Source organism: Mycteria americana (assembly GCF_035582795.1).
Source record: "Mycteria americana isolate JAX WOST 10 ecotype Jacksonville Zoo and Gardens chromosome Z unlocalized genomic scaffold, USCA_MyAme_1.0 Scaffold_18, whole genome shotgun sequence".
NCBI lineage: Eukaryota > Metazoa > Chordata > Aves > Ciconiiformes > Ciconiidae > Mycteria > Mycteria americana.
This window is the reverse complement of record NW_027445436.1, coordinates 10,285,955-10,306,942: the sequence shown is the minus strand read 5'-3', so window position 1 is coordinate 10,306,942 and position 20,988 is coordinate 10,285,955. Positions and strand designations below refer to the sequence as shown.

The window sequence follows — 20,988 nt, the reverse complement described above, 5'->3', positions numbered from 1 at the left end:
AGAATGATACAAAGCTGGGAGGGGGCAGAGAGAGATTTTTATTGGAAGCTGTTAAAGTGGTTGCTATGAGACCTTCTCCAGCTAACACAGGCACAGCAGCGAGTGTGAGGCTGATAAATTGTACCTCTTGTATTATACCTTTCTGCTCTTTTTTTTTCCTAACACAGCTTTTATAGTTGTTTAAGAGCAGAGAAAGCACCTACCAGTTGCTTTTTCTTCCCTTTTGCTCCCTTCTTCTGCTTTGTGCAAGATGGAGCTAGAAAATGAAATGACCAGCTCCTCCAGCAATTCTTCAGCAGGCTCCAGAGAGTACAAGGTGGTGATGCTAGGAGCAGGGGGAGTTGGCTGTCGTGGTTTAGCCCCAGCCGGCAACTAAGCACCACGCAGCCGCTCGCTCACTCCCCCTCGGTGGGATGGGGGAGAGAATCGGAAGAGCAAAAGTAAGAAAACTTGAGGGTTGAGATAAAAACAGTTTAATAGGGAAAGCAAAAGCCGCGCACGCAAGCAAAGCAAAGCAAGGAATTCCTTCGCTACTTCCCATGGGCAGGCAGGTGTTCAGCCATCTCCAGGAAAGCAGGGCTCCATCAAGCGTAACGGTTACTTGGGAAGACAAACGCCATCACTCCAATGTCCCCCCTTCCTTCTTCTTCCCCAGCTTTATATACTGAGCGTGACGTCATGTGGTATGGAATAGCCCTTTGGTCAGTTTGGATCAACTATCCTGGCTGTGTCCCCTCCCAGCTTCTTCTGCACCTGGCAGAGCACGGGAAGCTGAAAAGTCCTTGACTAGTACAGCAGCAACTAAAACATCTCTGTATTATCAACACTGTCTTCAGCACAAATCCAAAACATAGCCCCATACCAGCCGCTACGAAGAAAATTAACTCTGTCTCAGCTGAAACCAGGACATTGGCAAAAGCGGTAAGTTTGAGCAACAGTATTTTTGGGGAGAAGGGGTGAATTGTGAGTGTAAAGTTTACAGAACAAGAACGTTGTTTAATGAGGGGTTTAATTCCTCTTTCTCTTCCACATGGCTTGGATAAAAGACTAATTCGTGATTGGGGCAATGAGTCAGCTTAATTTGTTACAGACTGAAATGTTATGAGCCTTTTTAATTGGATATTTTTGTAAAACTAACCTTGGCTCCATTGTATATGAGGAGAGAGTGGTTAGCTTGCTGCTGTTAGTGTAACAGCAAGTGGTTGTGTCACTCTAACACTTGGCGAGGGGTGATGGTTTGCTGGATAGTGTAGATGTAACTTGTTTGCCTGCCGGTCCTTGTGCCCAGGCAGAAATGAAACTAACTGCAAAGTCAGCTGTACAGTGCAAAGTGTGGAGGATGCCTGCAGCGACTCTGTTTTCTTCCCCACATCTTCTTTTGACTTTTTTGCTGAGTGTCATTATGGCTCAGCTTGTGTTAGTCTCCTCTCCTGTCTGGACAGTTACAGAATGCATGTCTGAGTCTCACTCCAGGCGATAAGGTAGATTTGCAGCATATTTTAATATCACTGTTCAGTGATGGCAAGATATGCTAGTGTCTGACAATGGTATCTCTTCAGAGAAGTCATTATTTTCTCCAGACAATGTTTTCTTTTTAACAGATATTATCACCTTTGATTTATTCCCACTGACACTAGCATTCTCTGTTCTTAAAAAGACTTTGCTGAACGTGCAGTGTTTGTCTCAGAAGCCAGTGTATTGAGCTGGCCACACAACAAGCATTTGATTACATCTTCTGGAAATTCAAAAGAAAAAAATAAGAAGAAAAAAACAACAAAAAAAGGATAATATAATATATCCAGGGTAGATTCCAAACAAATTTCAGGATAAATAAGCTGTGACACTAAACTGTAATAATTGTGTAGATCAAATAAGTTTTATTTCCTATTCCAACAACAAGACAAGGTATAGATGCAAAACATTAAATATTGGGAGTGGATATAATTTCCTCTCTGTATCCATAATCTCTGTTTTCTTGTTATGTTTGGCTTCAACTTCAGTGGCACATCCTTCAGTGAAAGCTATTTCCCATCAGTACTGCTTAACCAAGCAAATAATTCTTGCACAGATGTTATGCTATGATCACTATATAAAATGGGAAAGAAGAAAATATTGGTTATCTCAAAGTAACTTTCTGCAATTTGAAATTATCTTTTCCATGGTAAAGCAGGTATCCAGGATGTGCCAGCTGGAACTTTCAGCAAAATGTCACTTTTTTTTTTCTTTTTTTTTTCTTTTTTTTCTTTTTTTTCTTTTTTTCTTTTTTTTTCTTTTTTTTTGAGTGCATCCAAAAGATGACAGCAATTTTTCCCAAACATATTATTGTAAGAATGATGTCATTTTGAAGACTCATTTACCAAAACAAAAGATATTGCAAACTATACCATATTCATAGTATAACTGAATCACAACAGCCAAATTTTATATACACACTGTGGAAATTTTAGAGTTCCCATTTACTATTAGATAACAGTTTTAAAGCACAAATGAAGTTTATTCAAATCTCCTTGTTCAGAAAAAAATAGCTGTTGATTTCATGAGAATAAAGCCTTCAAATCTGTGGATTACACAAGGTAATGATACATCTCCAAAGCTGAGGACCACATAATTATTCAAGAAGAATTGGGTGTCTGTGTGGTCTAGAGAAATAAACATAAGATGAAGTGGATAGTTATGATGTTCAATGGGATTAATGAAAACCTGTTGTTTTCACAACAGTGAAACTTCTGGGGGAAAAAACGGCAACTGAGAACTAAGAGTCTAGAAGAAAGGAGGTAGGCAGTTCATCATTTACTGGCTATGAACTTCCAATGTGGAATGGGCGTGAAATATTTCAGTAGAATCCTGAGATAATCCAACTGATAGAATTCTGATAGAGATAAGGAAAAATTGATGTCCTTCCATAAATCATGAATTCATTCTGACTGTTGTATAGGCAGGATTAAATTACAATGGATTAAAAGCAGAAAAAGGCCTGAATGACTACTTTCATTCTCCAAGATGAGCTCTGCTTTCCCCTAATGACCTAGAATCACTCTGTCCAGGAAATTATGGATTTAATCGTAAAAAAGGGTCAGGGTAGAATAGGGATGAGAGATTAAAAAAAAGTTCAATTTCCAACTTAGAGTTTGACAGATAAGTGATATATGGGATGATGTATTGATAATATCCTGGATTCTTTCCCCTTCTCCCTCTTCCTTCGCTTTTTAAGTCATGATAAAAGCAGTAACAGCTGGGGTTAAGTTGCTGAGTGGGAAACCTCTTTTGGATGAAAGCCTTTCAGTTCCTCATTTTGTTCAGTATTAAATAATTCAGGTTTGGAAAGAATTTTACATAAGAACCAAGCCGCAGAAATGTTAGAAGATTTCTTTTTGCCCTGGACATAGTTCACTTCTAGGGATCCCCTGGACATTTTGATCTTCTGTTTCCCACTCTCTTCTGCTCTCTTACTGTGCCATTTCATACTGTATGTATGGAGGTCTTCGCATTGAAAATTGCACGCTCATTACAAGGGGCTGAGGGTGGTGATTGTATGTGTGGACGGGGAGGAATGAGGAAGAGGACACCAACAATGTATGTTCTTTTCATGTTGGTGTTTATAGAATATTTGCTTTGGGTTGTCAGGTTTGTCTCTTCAGTTCTGTGTTCCAAGATGGCAGAAAATCCAGGAGGACAGCCAACCTCCTGTTATTTGGGCTATTCAGTGTAGTAGACATTTTACAAGGATTGGTAATAGAAGATAAACTCAGCACATCTAAATCTGATACCCACCACATTCAGAGTAATAATGTGTAAACTGCAAATAGTTTAAGAATTGTCACTTAAGGGTCCTCACATTTCAAAATCAGTGCCAGAAAAAAAAACCAAAACTCTGCCAGTATTTTATAGGAGGAAAAAAAAACCCCATCCCAGCCCCAGAGTTCAGAACAGGTAATAGTGGCTTTAATTAAAATGTACAAAGCTATAACTTGGCAGTGTTAGGTTTATGGTTGGACTTGATGATCTTAAGGGTCTTTTCCAACCTAAATGATCCTATGATTCTATGTGTAAATTTTCCTGGGAAGTGATTTCTGTATCATAATTATAGATTATAGATTCCCTAGAATGATTTATCCCTTCTAAGAATTCTGAAAATATAACTATTTTTGTTTTCAGAACAATATGCTAATTTATTACTATGTGTAGGTTGTGTTTGACATCAAGCACAACTATACACTCTGCTGCAAGTTCAGACCAAAATTAGGCTGGAACCAGGAATTAAACTGAAATGAAATAAAATAAAATAAAAGTAAATTTTCTACTGACTTATTTGATTATAGTCCATGCCAAAATTACACATTTCTAATGATAATTAAATTTAAATAAAAAAAAAAGATGTTGACACTCGTTCTTCTCTGGTTTGATGACAAATCTCAGATGAGCTCAGTACCGTTGAAACCTACCTCAAGTTGCCTGACATAGGGTTTAAACCCTAAGAATCTTAGTGGTTTTGAAACAGGTTTTGCTTACAAATACCTTCAGAGATCTGCATCTGGACAGTGAACCTAGTACTCTCATGGTCCCCAGTCTGATGCAGCTCAGACCTCTGGGTTTAGCTCTATTTTTCAGTGTTACAAAAAATATACAGAAAAGAGCCTCTAAATCCTGAGACCATGCATTTCTGGCTTATATTTAGCAAATTAATTACACTAATAACAATAATTAACTGCAGCACATTCTGCAAAACATTAGCAATAATTAACTGAGGGGTTGCACAGTTACTACCAAAAAGAACAAACAAATTGATGTACCTGTGCAACTGAATAAAATATAAAACCTCTGCCTAATGAAAAATTGTTATTATCTAGGCATCCTTCAAATGCTGTTCAGATTGCACCATAATCTAACTTTACATGCATCTTCTGGGCTAAATGAAAATGTTATTCTAGTTTATTTTTTTTCCCCTAATGCTAGTAAAGTTGATTTATTTAAGGGTGAAGATGATCTATGGTTCTTCTTGGTAATTGGAATTACATGTTTATCCATAGAATGGGTGTATTATAGATGCAAAGTAAATTTCATGCTACCTGTCCTGTGAAAGTTGCATTTCAGATGAGAAGAGGAATTTTTTAAAAGATCAAAAATTAATAAATATTTGTTGCTAGTAAATTGTTTTTTTATCTTAGAGAAAATGTGCGTTTTTCAAGATTTATTTCTCAGACTGATTGCCAGTTTATTTGTTGCCACCTTAAAAAAATTGAAGGGATTGTCAAATAATTACCCCAAGACTTTTGTAAAACTAATATATTTTTAGTTTTAATATACAGGTTTCAAAAACATTTAAATATATATTTCCAGGCTTCAATATTAAAAAAAAAATTTAAAAAGGGAAGAGAAGGAATTAAGAAAAGATTCTCTTAGGGTTGTTAGTGGAAGAGTGTGAAGAAATGTATTTCTCAGCCTGATCTGGTTAGGGGAGGCATGCTTATTACCCCATTGATTTCCTTCTATTTTTTTGCCAGTGTTGCACAAATGCCATATTTCTACAGACACAGGTGACTCATCCAATTAATTTCAGGATCTTGTGTACAAAGTAAGTTCCAAAATGTGTGAAAACAGCAATGTTGTTTGTGATGTGGGAACTTCTGTACTAGGAATTAGATTAAATCCCCAATTTTCTGTTATATATGTGATCAACTGTCTTTTTTTTTACTAGTTTTACCTCTTATTCTGTCTAGGTAAATTAAATTCTGTGCCTATTCATTTCAAGCATGTCCTCATAAAAAGAGTCCCCAGTAAATAGAGATAGCACCATGGAGTGTGTACTGGAGAACTGGCCCACTCCAGCAGTTTGTTAATCACTTGAAGATAAATTAGCATATGATCCAGGCTACACTGGAAAAGGGTGAAGAGCACAGGGAGAGATTCCACTGGCATCAGAAGAGCTGAGGTTGAAAAGTACCATTTGTGTCTGCTGATGCTGGTCTTACACCATCACAAGGCTTAGTATCGTAGAACATGCTTCATACATTGATCAAACACCTTCTCACTAGGTGTTTTTTTTGGGGGGAGGGGTGGTTTTATGTTTGTTTGGGGTTTTTTTCCCCTCCCCTACTACTTAGATTGCAGGACTATGTCACAATTTCACTACTTTAGTGAAATCCTTTGTCCAACTCCTATCCAACATTAGTCCATAGGTAATATATTGTGCTTGTACTAGTTTTATCCTTTCACATAAGCATAAATTATTCTGGATCTCTGGTCACATGCTTCATGACTCATAGGACATAGCACAGTAACTATAATTTTAAATTAATATCATTTTTTTAAGTATGCTGGATCAAAATTCTCTTTAGTGTAAGTCAAGAACCGTTAGACCGATGCCATTCAAAGTATGTATGATATGCAGAGTACTCAAAATAATATTACAGTAGTGATAAATCCTTCTCTGGGATAAATATGAGACAGCTCTGTCCTCCACAGACCGGCATGCAAGGTCCCATGCGCTTTTTAGCCAGTTTTGCATTCAAATATATCCACTTTGGCAGGGACTGACTTCTCTAAGTGGAAAGCAACCAGCTGTCTCTGAGTGCTTTTGTTGAAAACACACAAGGCATTGCCGATGACAAAATTCCTCTATCTTTTTCCCATTTTGCATGTTCTGTTTTACCTTACCTGCTGGGAGACCTTACTGGCATTGTAGTCATGAAGTGTCAACTAACTTGAGCTTAGACTGCAACTGAACTGTGGCTCTGCCAGCTTTGGATTAAAGCAATTCCTTCAAGCTTTATAATAAAGCTGGAGAAGTCTGTTTGCCATGATCACAAGCAGAGAGATTTTACTAATGTTCAGCTTTCTTAATCACCTGTGACATCTTCCATGAGCTAACTCAACTCACCATCCCGGGACAAAATTCCTTCCTCTCCTCTAAAGAAAAAGAAGGTGAAAAGTTTTCTTCCGAGTTCTGCTCTAAGAAGGATATGAAACACATCAGAGCCAGCATACACCAGGGAATGACTGGCAACAAGATGAGAAGGGAGATCAAGGAAGATTTCCATCATTTGGTAGCCATGAAATTCTGGGACTGGCTTTTCTGTTTCTGGAGCTGTAATTTTAATCATTCTCAGTTATGACTACGCAGTCTTCCTAGTGAGCTACTGAGGGAATGGAAACAGATAATTTCTTAGAGGATATTTCTCTGCTTCTTGTATAAATAGTTGATATCTGGACAAAGTCTTAACTTTGATCTGCAGTGTGGGGGAGAATTTGTGGGACCATCAAATATATGGCTCGCAAAGCTCTTGCCAGGCAGAGCAGTAGAGAGCAAGGAAAATATTACCACAGTCTGGTCCTCAGCATGCTTGCAGTTAAGTACAGCTATGCTTCCCTAAGTGCCTGGTAAATGGATCAAGGGAAAGAGCCTGGCCTTCTATTGTCTTCTGAGCCAAACGGAAGCTGGAGGATTAAGTTACTATGCAGTATGAGTCAAGGTGAAAAAAGTAGCCTTTTGAGTGTCTGGGCATGCTGTGGATTACAGTTAAGGCAAACCAAATTGCTTCCCCCCCCCCCCCCCCCCCCCAAGTCAATATAAGTATAGTTTTTGGTGTCTAATTTGGTGCTGCTTCTCCTGTGATGGCACAAATACCCATCTTTTTTTAACTGAAGTAGAAATTGAGACACCCAATTAATAAAGACACACATCTGCATCCCTCTGAAAAGAAATGTTTGTTCCCTCATCATCCTCTGTCTGAAACAAAGGTAATTTGGATTTTTAAGGCCAAATATAAGACCCTGGGAATTTCAAGTAAATAATTAATTATACTCATTCAAATGAAGAAAAAGAATTTAAAAAATGGGAAGGAAGAAAGGATATCTATTTGTTGACCAGAGAAAAACTTCCTTGCTTGGTGATAGTCCTGAAAGCATAAGGACTTAAGCATATACATAAGCATATGTCAGTCAAAAATGACATATAAATTCCCTTGGTCACTTCATAGTACTGACTGTAACCTGTGATCAGCTGTGACCTGATGTGGAAGTGTCAGTGCAAGGCTGGGACAGGAAGAGAGGAGACAGAAGAATACTAACAGTGGTACAGCCCAAAAGACATAGTAATACTTCTTGACAATTATGTATCCATGGAGAAAAAATCCTAACTGAACACTGTAAGCCACCAGCTAAGTTTGTCATGTCTGGGATGCTGTAAACTGAATTACAGTCATAGTTCTAATGAAGAATTACAAATGTTATATGCAGATTGATGGTGGTGTAGGTTGTATTTTCTCCATGGAAAAAAAGCATTGTAGAGAAGGCCCACCAATGCCAGACAACCACATCCCTGGGTATGGGCAACTTCCAGTTTTTCCCATAAACCAGATTAAGCACTGGAGACTTTATAAATGCAGAGTTCTGATACATTTGTGATTTTTGATAACAAAACTGTTCTGGTGTTTCAATTACCTTCACAGATAGGATATTAAATGCAGAGTTCTGATACATTTGTGATTTTTGATAACAAAACTGTTCTGGTGTTTCAATTACCTTCACAGATAGGATATTGAATTCATTTCAAGCTCGATTTTGTGTAATTCCAACTTCTAGCCATTTTATCTTATCACTTCTTTGTTAACAACTTTGAAAAACTCCCTATTCTCTTATTTTCCTATCTGTTAATACCTATAGACAATGATCAGTTCCCTCCTTGTTCTTCTTTCTCTTCAATACATTGAGCATCTGAAATCTTACTTGTAGAACCTTATTTTCCTGCTCAGAGCATTTTGTATCCTTAATTCGACTGCCCTAGTATTTCCACATCATTTTCTGAATATGAATTCCAAAAATTCACATGCTATTCTAGAAGTAAGATTGCTTACTGGTTTCCTCTTGACAGTCCTTTTTTGTTCCTCTGAGAATAATGAATTCTTTTGTTCAGGTATAGTTCACAGAGATCACATACAGAGAAATATCTGCAGTAACCCTTAAGTTACTTGCTCTTTCCCCCAATGCAGTCACCTGTGCTATCACATCTCTAGTGATGGCCTGAATTCTGCATTTCCATATGTGTTATCCTAATTTGGAAGTATTTTGCTGGGTTGTGACCATTGAAGCTGATGATTCTAATAATTCTGGACCCGTTTATGATATTTTTCATTTATCTTTAGTGTGTTTGTTATCCACTTGAAAGGATTAAACACATTGCTTATTCATTAATTTTCTTGACTATGGTCAGACCTTGTGGCCAGAATTATTTGCCTTGGGGAAATGAGTTAAAGATGTTTTCATTATTTTGCCAGTTCACATAATTCAATGGCTGGAGGGGTGGAGGTTTCAATGATGGCTCCTGCATTTAATAGGATGGTTTCTGCATGTGAGATGATACCAATTGGCTACTGAGAAAGCTGTCTGCAGTTCTGGTTTCTTCAATACCAGAAGCCGTCTGATAAATAGGAGAGAGTTCAGAGAAGACTAACAGAGATGATAAAAGGGCTGACGCAATATGATTTATAATGACAAATGACTATGACTATACTCAAATAGCTCTGTCAACCAGTAGTCCATGATTCTTTATTGTGCAACTTGCATATGTATACAGTGATTTAATGTAAATGGGACTGGATGCAGCTGTAATGTGCATGGGTTGATCTATCCAGCTTCTCCCATCATAACATCCAGATGATGAATACCCACTTGGATAAGGCTAGCAAGTGGGGTGGTCACTGTCTGTACCACTTTGGCACAGGGGACACAGAATTTACAATATTTGAAGGTAATAAATATCAAGAAAAGAAGACGTTTTCCAAAATTTGAGGAGGAAAGGGACCAGAATTGCTTAATGGAGAGTAATCAGTTAAGTGGTAAAATTAGAATTAAAACATGTATAATTAGAGATGTAGGAGATCACAGAATCACAGAATCACAGAATCATATAGGTTGGAAAAGACCTTTAAGATCATCGAGTCCAACCATAAACCTAACACTGCCAAAACCACCACTACACCATGTCTCTAAGCACCTCATCCAAACGTCCTTTAAATACCTCCAGGGATGGCGACTCAACCACTTCCCTGGGCAGCCTGTTCCAATGCTTGATAACCCTCTCGGTGAAGAAAAATTTCCTAATATCCAGTCTAAACCTCCCCTGGCGCAACTTGAGGCCATTTCCTCTTGTCCTATCACTTGTTACCTGGGAGAAGAGACCAACACCCACCTCTCTACAACCTCCTTTCAGGTAGTTGTAGAGAGCAATAAGGTCTCCCCTCAGCCTCCTTTTCTCCAGGCTAAACAACCCCAGTTCCCTCAGCCGCTCCTCATAAGACTTCTGCTCCAGACCCTTCACCAGCTTCGTTGCCCTTCTCTGGACACGCTCCAGTACCTCAATATCCCTCTTGTAGTGGGGGGCCCAAAACTGAACACAGTATTCGAGGTGCGGCCTCACCAGTGCCGAGTACAGGGGCACAATCACTTCCCTAGTCCTGCTGGCCACACTATTTTTGATACAAGCCAGGATGCCATTGGCTTTCTTGGCCACCTGGGCACACTGCTGGCTCATATTCAGGCGGCTGTCAACCAGCACCCCCAGGTCCTTCTCTGCCAGGCAGCTTTCCAGGCACTCTTCCCCAAGCCTGTAGCGTTGCATGGGGTTGCTGTGGCCCAAGTGCAGGACCTTGCACTTGGCCTTGTTAAACCTCATACAATTGACCTCGGCCCATCGATCCAGCCTGTCCAGGTCCCTCTGCAGAGCCTGCCTACCCTCCAGCAGATCAACACTCCCACACAACATGGTGTCGTCTGCAAACTTACTGAGGGTGCACTCGATCCCTTCGTCCAGATCATTGATAAAGATGTTAAACAGAACTGGCCCCAACACAGAGCCCTGGGGAACACCGCTTGTGACCGGCCGCCAACCGGAGTAAACTCCATTCACCACCACTCTTTGGGCCCGGCCAGCCAGCCAGTTCTTTACCCAGTGAAGAGTACACCCGTCCAAGCCATGAGCAGCCAGTTTCTCCAGGAGAATGCTGTGGGAAACCATGTCAAAGGCTTTACTGAAGTCTAGATAGACAACATCCACAGCCTTTCCCTCATCCACTAGGCGGGTCACCTTGTCTTAGAAGGAGATCAGGTTGGTCAAGCAGGACCTGCCTTTCCTGAACCCATGCTGGCTGGGCTTGATCCCTTGGTTATTCTCTACATGCCGTGTGATAGCACTCAGGATGATCTGCTCCATCAGCTTCCCCGGCACCGAGGTCAGGCTGACAGGCCTGTAGTTCCCCGGGTCCTCCTTCCGGCCCTTCTTGAAGATGGGTGTCACATTCGCTAATCTCCAGTCAGCAGGGACCTCCCCAGTTAGCCAGGACTGCTGGTAAATGATGGAAAGGGGCTTGGTGAGCTCTTCTGCCAGTTCCTTCAACACTCTCGGGTGGATCTCATCAGGCCCCATAGACTTGTGAGTGTCTAAGTGGTGCAGCAGGTCACTCACCATTTCCCCCTGGATTATGGGTGCTCCAGTCTGGTTCCCATCCCTATCTTCCAACTCCAGGGGCTGGGTACCCAGAGAACAGTTGGCCCTGCTATTAAAGACTGAGGCAAAGAAGGCATTAAGTACCTCAGCCTTTCCCTCATCCTTGGTCACTGTGTTTCCTCCCCCATCTACTAGGGGCTGGAGATTCTCCTTAGCTCTCCTTTTGCTGCTAATGTATTTGAAGAAGTGTTTTTTGTTGTCTTTTACAGCAGCAGCCAGACTGAGCTCTAACTCAGCTTTATGAAGTTAGATCTTCAGGCCTAACTTCCTTTGGTCAATAAGAGTGGTATATATTCTTAACCATTTGCTTAAAAGCAAGATGGAGCAGATTGTGAATAGTCTTTGAAAGGAACAGGTTGGTGAAAGTTGTATTAGTCTAATTGGTTTATGCTAATTTAAGATGGAAGAATACATTATAGAGATTGAGCATTAATGAGCAAATATACCTGAACAGAAAAAGCATTTACAGTCTTCAAACCCTCTTATAGAGGAGAAGGAATACTGTCATTCTCAAAATTATGAAATGTGTTAAAAGTCACCAGGACTTGTGGCTGATGTGGCATTACTAATGTGTATAATGGGCATCTTTCTTTATGTTCAGATTGCTTAAGAGAGATCCTAAGGCTGGTCTCAAGACTGGACTTTGTTGTGTACAAAAAAAGTCATTTATGATGCCTCACACAGAGCTAAAGTGCATCCTTTAGAGTATAAGGGCTCCTGTATAACTGGAAACATGCTGAGGTGGCACCCTAACAGTAATGGCCACCTAATGTATACGTTGGGTAGTGGTGCAGATGGAAGGTAAGTAGATCTGTTAGCTCACCACTTGCAAAAAACCTATTCTCTGTTCTGCTGATGGAAATGGGATTTACTGATTCGGGACCTTCATCTAAACCTCTTCTACATGAACAATGATGTGAAGTGATTAGAACTCATGGAAGGTTATATTAATGAATCTGCTTTTCATGGTGTGATTTATTGAAAGAGGGCTTCACTTACACAGTGAAGATTTCAGTGAGATGTATACTGCTCAGCTTTTCCCATTCATACTGCTTGCTATTAAGAGATAGGAAACCTTCTGGGCTGTTCCTCAACAACAGGAATTGAACTATCAAAGACCCTCTGTGGCAGTGTGCTCCCCCCACCCCCCCCGCTCCCTGCACAAGCAGTAACCATCAGTGGGAGTCATCCTGATAGCTGCATCCAGCTTATGCTGGACCTTGAGGATGAATGGCAACAAAGTAGCCAAGGGCTGCCTGAAGCAGGGATCTAAACCTCTTGCTGATATGCAAATATAACCATAAGTCAATCATCTTACTCCTTAAATAGTGGGCAGCCCAGGGCCCTTTGAGCTCTCCTGCACGGCAGCGGGCTGCACGCCAGGATCTCCCCTTGACCAGGGACGCCTCTCAAGGTTACTCCTCGAGGTTGAGAGATTCCTTGCCACAACAGATCCTCGGTAAGTGACTAATAGCATGCTAAACTTTGAAATCTTAGCTAAGTGATATAAAGGATTGATTGCGCACATATATAATCCTTTAGACATAAACCGTTGACCAAGTCTGGGACTAGGACTGGATCTAGCCGCACCTAGACTCCTCTCTGAGAAGGAATTTAGAAAGCAAGGGGATCCTTTTCCGAACCTCATGACTCAACGGGAGGGTCTCCCTGACAGTTTTGCCTGACCCTGTCCTCTATGCAGTAAATAATCAAGTGTACTTCACCATCGAATCTTGTTAAAACACTGTGGCATTGAACTTTGTTAACTCCCTATTCTGTATCAATAAACTATATTTTTACTTCTCTCTTACGAGTGAAGTGCACCCTCACTCCATCCGCGACAAATTGGCGTAGTCGGCAGGATGGCAAGTAGTATCACTGATTATTTACGGAGGCATGGAGTGAATCCGAGTCCCAAACTCTCAGCAGAATGGACTCGTGACAATTGGCATAATTGGGAAGCCATTGAAGAACACCTAAAAGTAACTAGAGGCCACACAAAAGATGGAAAAGGGAAAGGAATTATCTGCAAGATGCTAGGTGCCTGTTTAGAAGCTGCACATCAGGAAAGAGACAACAGAAATAAAAAGGAGCAGGACCTAGAGAAAGAAATAGAAGGCAGAAAGGCAACTGAGTTGTTACTATCTTTAAAAATTGAACAACTGCAGAAACAGTTACAGGACGAAAAGGAAAAAAGACAAAAGTTGGGAGAAAAGGTCGAGATGATGCTTATACAGGCTCCCCGCCCCCCTGACCTCCTACAGATTAGGAAACTAATAGTATCCCCTGAAGATTGGGATGGAGACATCTGGGGTGATCCGGATGATAGTGAGCCAGAAGATGACGACCCTGTGTTCCCCACAAATCCTCCTGAGTATGAAGCCAGACCCATTGTTAAAACAGAAAGAACTGTGGGTCCTCGGGGTGGTCATCCGTGACATACTACGCGAACCATCCCCTGGGATCCGTTGCAATTGACAAATTTGCAAGAGAGATATAGCAGAAAACCAGGTGAAACTGAAACAGAATACTTGTGGCGAGTATGCTTCAGTGGCGGTGACCGAATAATGTTGAGTGAGGATGAAGCAAGCGGCTATTGGGGTCCGGGAGTTTTCTTAAATTTAGGACCCAACCCGACAAATACACCTCATTCTATCACCAGCCAAGTAGCTTATTGGGCTGGAGGAATAGACAGCATGGAGCGAGGTGAACCCTCCATAATTCCCATTAAATCTTTAAGTGAGCTCTCTACAGCCATCACAAAAGCCGCCTGTATACAAGCCATGCACAAACGAGGGTCCCATGATGTCCCACTGTCTGCTACAGTAGATTTCGCAATGTTAAAACCACTGATTAGAGGAGCCCCGGCAATTCTTAAATCCCATTTAGTTGCAAAACGAGATGAGATCAAGAAAGACACAGAACACAATGAGGGACTAGGTGATAACACTCAAAATGCCCACAAGCAGCTCCCTACCTGGGCAGAATTGATGCACCGCATTGTGAACTACAGCCGTGAGATGGGCTGGGACGATGCACCAGCTGAAAAACAAAACCTGAAGCCCTGGGGAGGAGATCACAAAGTAAGACCCATAAAACGGGGAACAGAAACTAGATCGAAGGGAAACAAATTTAAAAACCCCCAAACAGAATCTCGAGAACAAAGGAATGAATTGTGGAGGAATGCATTAGCTTTAGGCATTCCCAGAGCTGCGATTCAAGGTCAACCTACTGGCATTATTTTAAGTCTAATTGAAGCATTCCAGAAACGAGATAACGGTGAAAGGAAGGACCATATTTCAACTCCTCCTGCACCAGACCCCAGAAGGGGAGATAACCCCTTCCTCCCCCTTAGGGAGGAACTGCAGGGCATGAAGTCAAAAAACGAGTCGTGTCTGGAAGGCAATTGGGCCTGCCTGTCCGGAAAGTGGAGGCTTATCAGTGGATAAATGATAATGGCCCATACATTTTAATTCCAGTTGGTCCTCAAAGACAATTGGTAAAGTTTTTAATAGATACGGGAGCACAAATTTCACTATTAACACAACAAGATGCCGAGAAGCTGGGCGTACGACCCAGACGGCAAAGAGTTAAAATTACCGGCGTGAACGGAGTGAGTGTTCAGTGCCAAACTGCCAAGGTCAATTTATGGCTCCCGGGCGAGAAGCGCATGTCGAGTACTCGCTTTGCAATTAAAGATCACCATGAAAATATTTTAGGTTTCGATGTTTTAAATGGACGAACCTGGTGCCTGCCGAATGGCAGTGTGTGGTCCTTCAGCTCGAGCATCGATCCCAACCCCAGCAGAAATCGGGAGGCTGCAGTGCGGGCACTGCGCGCAGCCCCTGCGCTCCCCGAGTCAAAAATCACTAACGTACCGCAATATCCCATTTCTGCTGTGGCACGAAATGGAATTTCTGAAGTCATAGCTGATTTGGAGAAGCGACAAATTATCTCCAGAACCCACTCCCCATATAACTCACCTGTCTGGCCCGTCCGGAAACCAGATGGGAGGTGGCGTTTAACAGTCGATTATCGGCGCCTGAACGCCAATACAGCCCCGCTCACAGCTGCTGTGCCAAACATTGCCAACTTAACAGCTACTTTGCAAGCAGCTGCACACCCATGGATGGCAGCCCTAGATGTAAAGGATATGTTCTTTATGGTTCCCTTAAAGGAGGAAGATAAAGAGAAGTTTGCTTTCACTTGGGAGGGAATACAATACACCTTCAACAGACTCCCACAGGGGTATAAACATTCACCCACGATTGCTCATGCTGCACTTGCTGAACTTTTACAGACAGTCTCACTCCCCCAAGAAGTGAAACTGTACCAATATATAGATGATATTCTGATTGGAGGAACTTCCCCTGAAAAGGTTGGGGAAGCAGCAGCAGCAGTATGGCAAGCACTAAATAAAGCAGAAATTGAGATTCCACCCGGAAAATGTCAGGGACCAAGTAAAGAAGTAAAATTTTTAGGTACTTGGTGGATAGCAGGCAGTGCAGTGATTCCTCCAGATACCTTAAGAAAAATTGAAGAGCTGCAAATGCCCCAATCAAGGAAGGAGTTACAACAATTAATGGGAACTTTAGGATATTGGAGGAAGCATGTGCCTGGATTTTCTATCATTTCCCATCCCTTATACTCACTCTTGCGGAAAGGCAAACCCTGGGAGTGGAAATTAGAACATAAAGAGGCGGTCAAAACTCTAACTGAAAGAGTTAAAAACATATCAGTCACTGGGACCAGTACACCCCCACGACCCTATTATAGCCGAATGGGGTTTCACCGAACATGCTACTTACTGTAACCTGTTCCAAACTGGCCCCGATGGGCCAAAAAGACCTTTACTGTTTAGCTCAACTGCATTTAAAGAAACAGAACAATGATAATCTGAATGGGAAAAGGGACTTTTATCTTTAGTCCGAGCAGTTAAACAAGTTGAGAAAATACACCAGGGACAACCTGTGCAAACTAGAGGACCATTTAATTTACTAGAAGCAATCCTAAAGGGGACTGCTCCCCCAGAAGGAGTTGCACAAAAACCCACTGTCCGAAAATGGTATGCCTACCTAACAGGAGTTGCAGAAAATATGCAACTAACTGAAGGACACACTAAGGTTTCCAAATTGCAGATGCCCATAAACACAGACCCTTTTCATACCATTGATGATTGCCCAATGCTCCAATCTATCTAGATCCCTCTGCAAGGCCTCTCATCCCTCAAGAGAGTCAACCAAGAGGGATCTTATAGTGTCAAGAATTCAGTCTCTATTCCTCCACTAGACCCCATCTTAAAAATAAATAATAAAAATCAAATGGATTTAAGTAGCAATTTGCTGAATTTCTTGCTCTACAGCAGCTATTGGACCAATCATAGGGATTTCCCTGACTTGTTTTCTCTATCTATTCCTGGCCAACCATATCAGACCCTGTCATTCAGTGCATAGTCAGAGCTCAGGAAGAAACATGGAAAAGCTGAGGCCCTCTAAAATGGGAGTAGCATTGAGAAAGGTATCAGCATTTCTTCTTAACCCTTGTCATCAGATAAAGCTACTTAGCAAAAAGATAGCCTGAATGAGATCAGGTGTGCATGCTGTTAAACAGAGTGACTACATGGATTTCCAGAAGGCTCCAGAGAAGAGAAATGCAAACCACCTAGCCTTTGCAAGCCTCCAGACTCAAAGCAGATGAAGCCTGCTCCAAATCCCATTTAATAGCACATTGATACAGCTACAAAACTTGTGGAGAACATTAGGGTCAAGAAGGTCCCTTTATGAGATAGAGATTACTACTGTCAAGTCTCTTGAAATGTATAAAAATAAACTAAACCGCAATCTCTGATAAATATTGTACATTTCAAAACTGATGCACAGTTGCTCCAAAAACAGCTTTTTACAAAAATCAATTCAGTAACTGTAAAATGCATAAAAATACACTGTGCACCTGTCTTATCATTATCCACTTGAGAATATCAGACTTTCAAAGGAAGACAAAAAGAAACAAACACTGAGAGTAATTCTTTTAAAGCAATAATCTAAAGAATCAATAATATGACACTCCATGTTAAAAAATAAATTGAAAAGGTGACTGTGCTCTTCTGAATATTCTGTGAGTGGCCGGATCAGTCTGACTGAATGTCTGAGAAGCTATTTGGTTGATTTTCCTTTCTGTTACATAAAATTGTGGTTAACATGTTGGTCTTCCAAAGCTGGCTGAAGATAGTGACAAGTTTTATGTCAACTTCCCTGGGCTGTGAACAAAGATGTAATGCTCACCTTCTCTGTATTTAACTGCACCAGAAGTTTTACTAATATCTTTGTACGTATAATTACTCTTAAACTTTCCTCAGTTCTCAAGAGTTTTTCCCATGCAGTGATAAATATACAGCAGAAATATTACAGGGTTTTGCTACTGTCCTTTGTACACTGACACCAGAAACAAATTTCAGTTTTATGTGAAATTCATTGATCTTAAAAAGACTCATTTCTCTTCTTTCTTTCTGAGTTGTACAAAAATGTTGAAGAATCTCAGCTTGGTATAAGTACTTGGAAGTAAAAGGAGTAAAATTTGTCCAGTTTGAGAATACAACAAAGCAAAATGACAATTCAGTCAGAGAATTCATTTTGAAGGGTAACGTGATGAAGTCCACTTAATACTTTCAAAAGGTTTTAGGTTCAGATTCAGAAGTCTTTCCCTATTTAGAAAAGGACTGATCTCTATTTAGGCATATTTTATGCTGTCTAGAGATGGGGTTTTGGTAGTTCTTGAACTGGGCAGTTGTATCCTTATTCAAAATCTAATGAATCAGTGGAAAAATCCCTGTAGATTCCAATAGGCTTTGGATAAAGTGTTACTGTAAGACATTATCTTCTATTAGAATGGTTATCATCTAAGAAAAAAGCTTTCAGTCATGAAATGCTGTGCTGGTTTTGGCTGGGATAGAGTTAATTTTCTTCCTAGTAGCTGGTATAGTGCTGTATTTTGGATTTTAGTATGAGAATAATATTGATAACACACTGATGTTCTGGCTGTTGCTAAGCGGTGTTTGCACTAGTCAAGGACTTTTCAGTTTCCCATGCACTGCCAGGTGCACAAGAAGTTGGGAGGGGATACAGCTGGGACAGCTGACCCCAACTGACCAAAGGGATATTCCATACCATATGATGTCATGCTCAGTATATAAAGCTGGGGAAGAAGAAGGAAGGGAGGGGACATTTGGAGTGATGGTATTTGTCTTCCCAAGTAACCATTACGCGTGATGGAGCCCTGCTTTCCTGGAGATGGCTGAACACCTGCCTGCTGATGGGAAGGAGTGAATGAATTCCCTGCTTTGCTTTGCTTGTGTGCATGGCTTTTGCTTTACCTATTAAACTGTTTTCTCACTTTTACTCTTCTAATTGTCTCCCCCATCCCACCAGGGGGGAGTGAGTGACTGTGTGGTGCTTAGTTGCTGGCTGGGGTTAAACCATGACAAATGCAAATGTTTTAAATCAGCTGTCACCACTTTAATGTGTAGTTTCTATACTAAAGAGTCCACTGTCAGTTCTCTGCAGTTTAGAAGAGATGGTCAAACTGTGGTCTTAGACTTTGTGAGAAGCTGAATCACTTTTCCTTTCCTTTTCCAAGGTACAAAATGGTAGGAGAAAGGGGAGTGGAAAATGGAGATATCAGGGTGGGACTTATAGAAAGTTGAACGTAATAATGGATTAAAAATATAATAGCTAGTATTTCTTAGTATTCACACAGAAAACAAATGTCTCACTTGTAATACTAGAGGGTAAGGAGGAGGGAGCAATTCCTGCCATGTGTCCATTAGAAACAGAAGATCCTGCTTTTGGTTTTAGGTACAATGATATACAGTCCACTTGAATTAAGTACTTAAGAGACTTCTATGCAAGTACTGTCTTGGGGGGGAAGAGATGACCCATGTCCAATACTTAAATCATTGGTTATCCTTGTATCTGAATAAAGCCCTGGAGAGCCATCTCTATTCTTAACATAACAAAGAAAAGCCAGCAATTACATGGAGAAAAAAAAATGAAATAGGGATTTAACGAAGACTTCAATGGACAAATAGAATTAAATTCTAATATTTGCTCTTTTTTAATCTTTCTAAAGACTAGCTAGCCTCATGCGTTCATAACACCATTTAAACAGTTCAGCTCCAGAATAGTTTGATGAGCTACTATACTTCCCTGAAAAGGTTATTTAATATTAAGTATTTTTTCTCCTTTGTCTTTATACACAATTTGTTTAATGGAGAATAGAGATATTTACCAAAGTGCTGGGAAAATGTTACACCTTAGCAGCATATAAATATAGCAGATCATATATGATATCAACCATGTTAATTCTGATTTTGGCATTCTGCTAATTATCATATAATAATAAAAAGTTAAATCAGAGTGAGTATTAAAAAGAAAAAGCTGAATAAAATTCATAGATTACTTAAAAGAAACAAAACAGACCATTTTCCTGAAAGCTCTGTTCTTCTATATGAACATACTCTTCTAACTTGCGTTAAAAAAGAGGGGCAGAGAGAGGAGAGACTGAACAAAAATGGCAGCGGTAAGGAATAGCTCATAGAGGATTCACTCCCTTTTCTGTTTAAGGTACATTTACACTTATTTATTTGCAATATTTAATAATTGATCCCTATACTCTTCATATGTAGATAAACCCAGTAAGGAGTGAGGAAGAAAGGGACTAATAAATTTACCTAAGTTTTCTGCTGAAAAGAAGTAACTTAACATAGATATCCTAAGTCCAAGTCTACTCCTCTCTGTATGGGACCATTCTTCAGGAGACAGTTTCAAATGACTAGGTTCTGACATATAAAATGTATGAAGTTACAATGTGAATACTTGAAGAATTTGCTCTGTGATGTATCAGAGTTATCAGGGAATATCAAGACTGTCCTAGCTGAAAAGAATTAAGCTAACCAGATTTTATGCATTTCATTCCCTGAATGTTGCTTGAATGGTTCTTCAGTGTACAGCAAGTTTAAATTGTGCCTCTGTCCCATTTTGAAGTAATGGAGATCCACCCAAATTAAGAATCTAAGGAGACATTTTTCTCAGGCAGAAACAGTACCTACTGTTGACTCTTCCACTTAAGAGGTCTGATGCAAGTAATTTGAAATCAGCTATTCCTTTGATTTCAAGGGACTTCGTAACTAAGTGGTTAAAAGAGCACTGCTACATTCTTATGAGTGTTCAGAGTTGGTAAAGTATGACTTCTAAAATCCTTCCTGAGCATGTCCTTTGCTGAGGTGGTCCTGAGTTTATGAATCACCAAAGGACTTAGATGAGAACAGATTTCAGATCCAGTTACTTCTGAGAAGGTCCAGAAACAGATATGTTTGAACAGATATGTTAAAAGGGAAATTGAATGAAAAAACTTCAGATATTGGGAATGGATGTTTCTCCAGGCAAATGAGATAGGATTTGGAAAGTGGAAATTTTGGGCACAACCATTTAAAA

At 40.4% G+C, this 20,988-nt stretch overlaps 1 protein-coding gene across 1 annotated transcript in view; it reads left to right on the top strand.

The window, feature by feature from the left end:
- The first annotated feature begins 250 nt into the window (after positions 1 to 250).
- The window catches only part of RIT2 (Ras like without CAAX 2), a 229,613-nt gene continuing 208,875 nt past the window's right edge, over positions 251 to 20,988 (top strand). The window contains exon 1 of the mRNA XM_075489012.1: positions 251 to 353. Within this exon, the coding sequence (XP_075345127.1) occupies positions 251 to 353 (103 nt within the window). The remainder of the gene's footprint in view (positions 354 to 20,988) is intronic.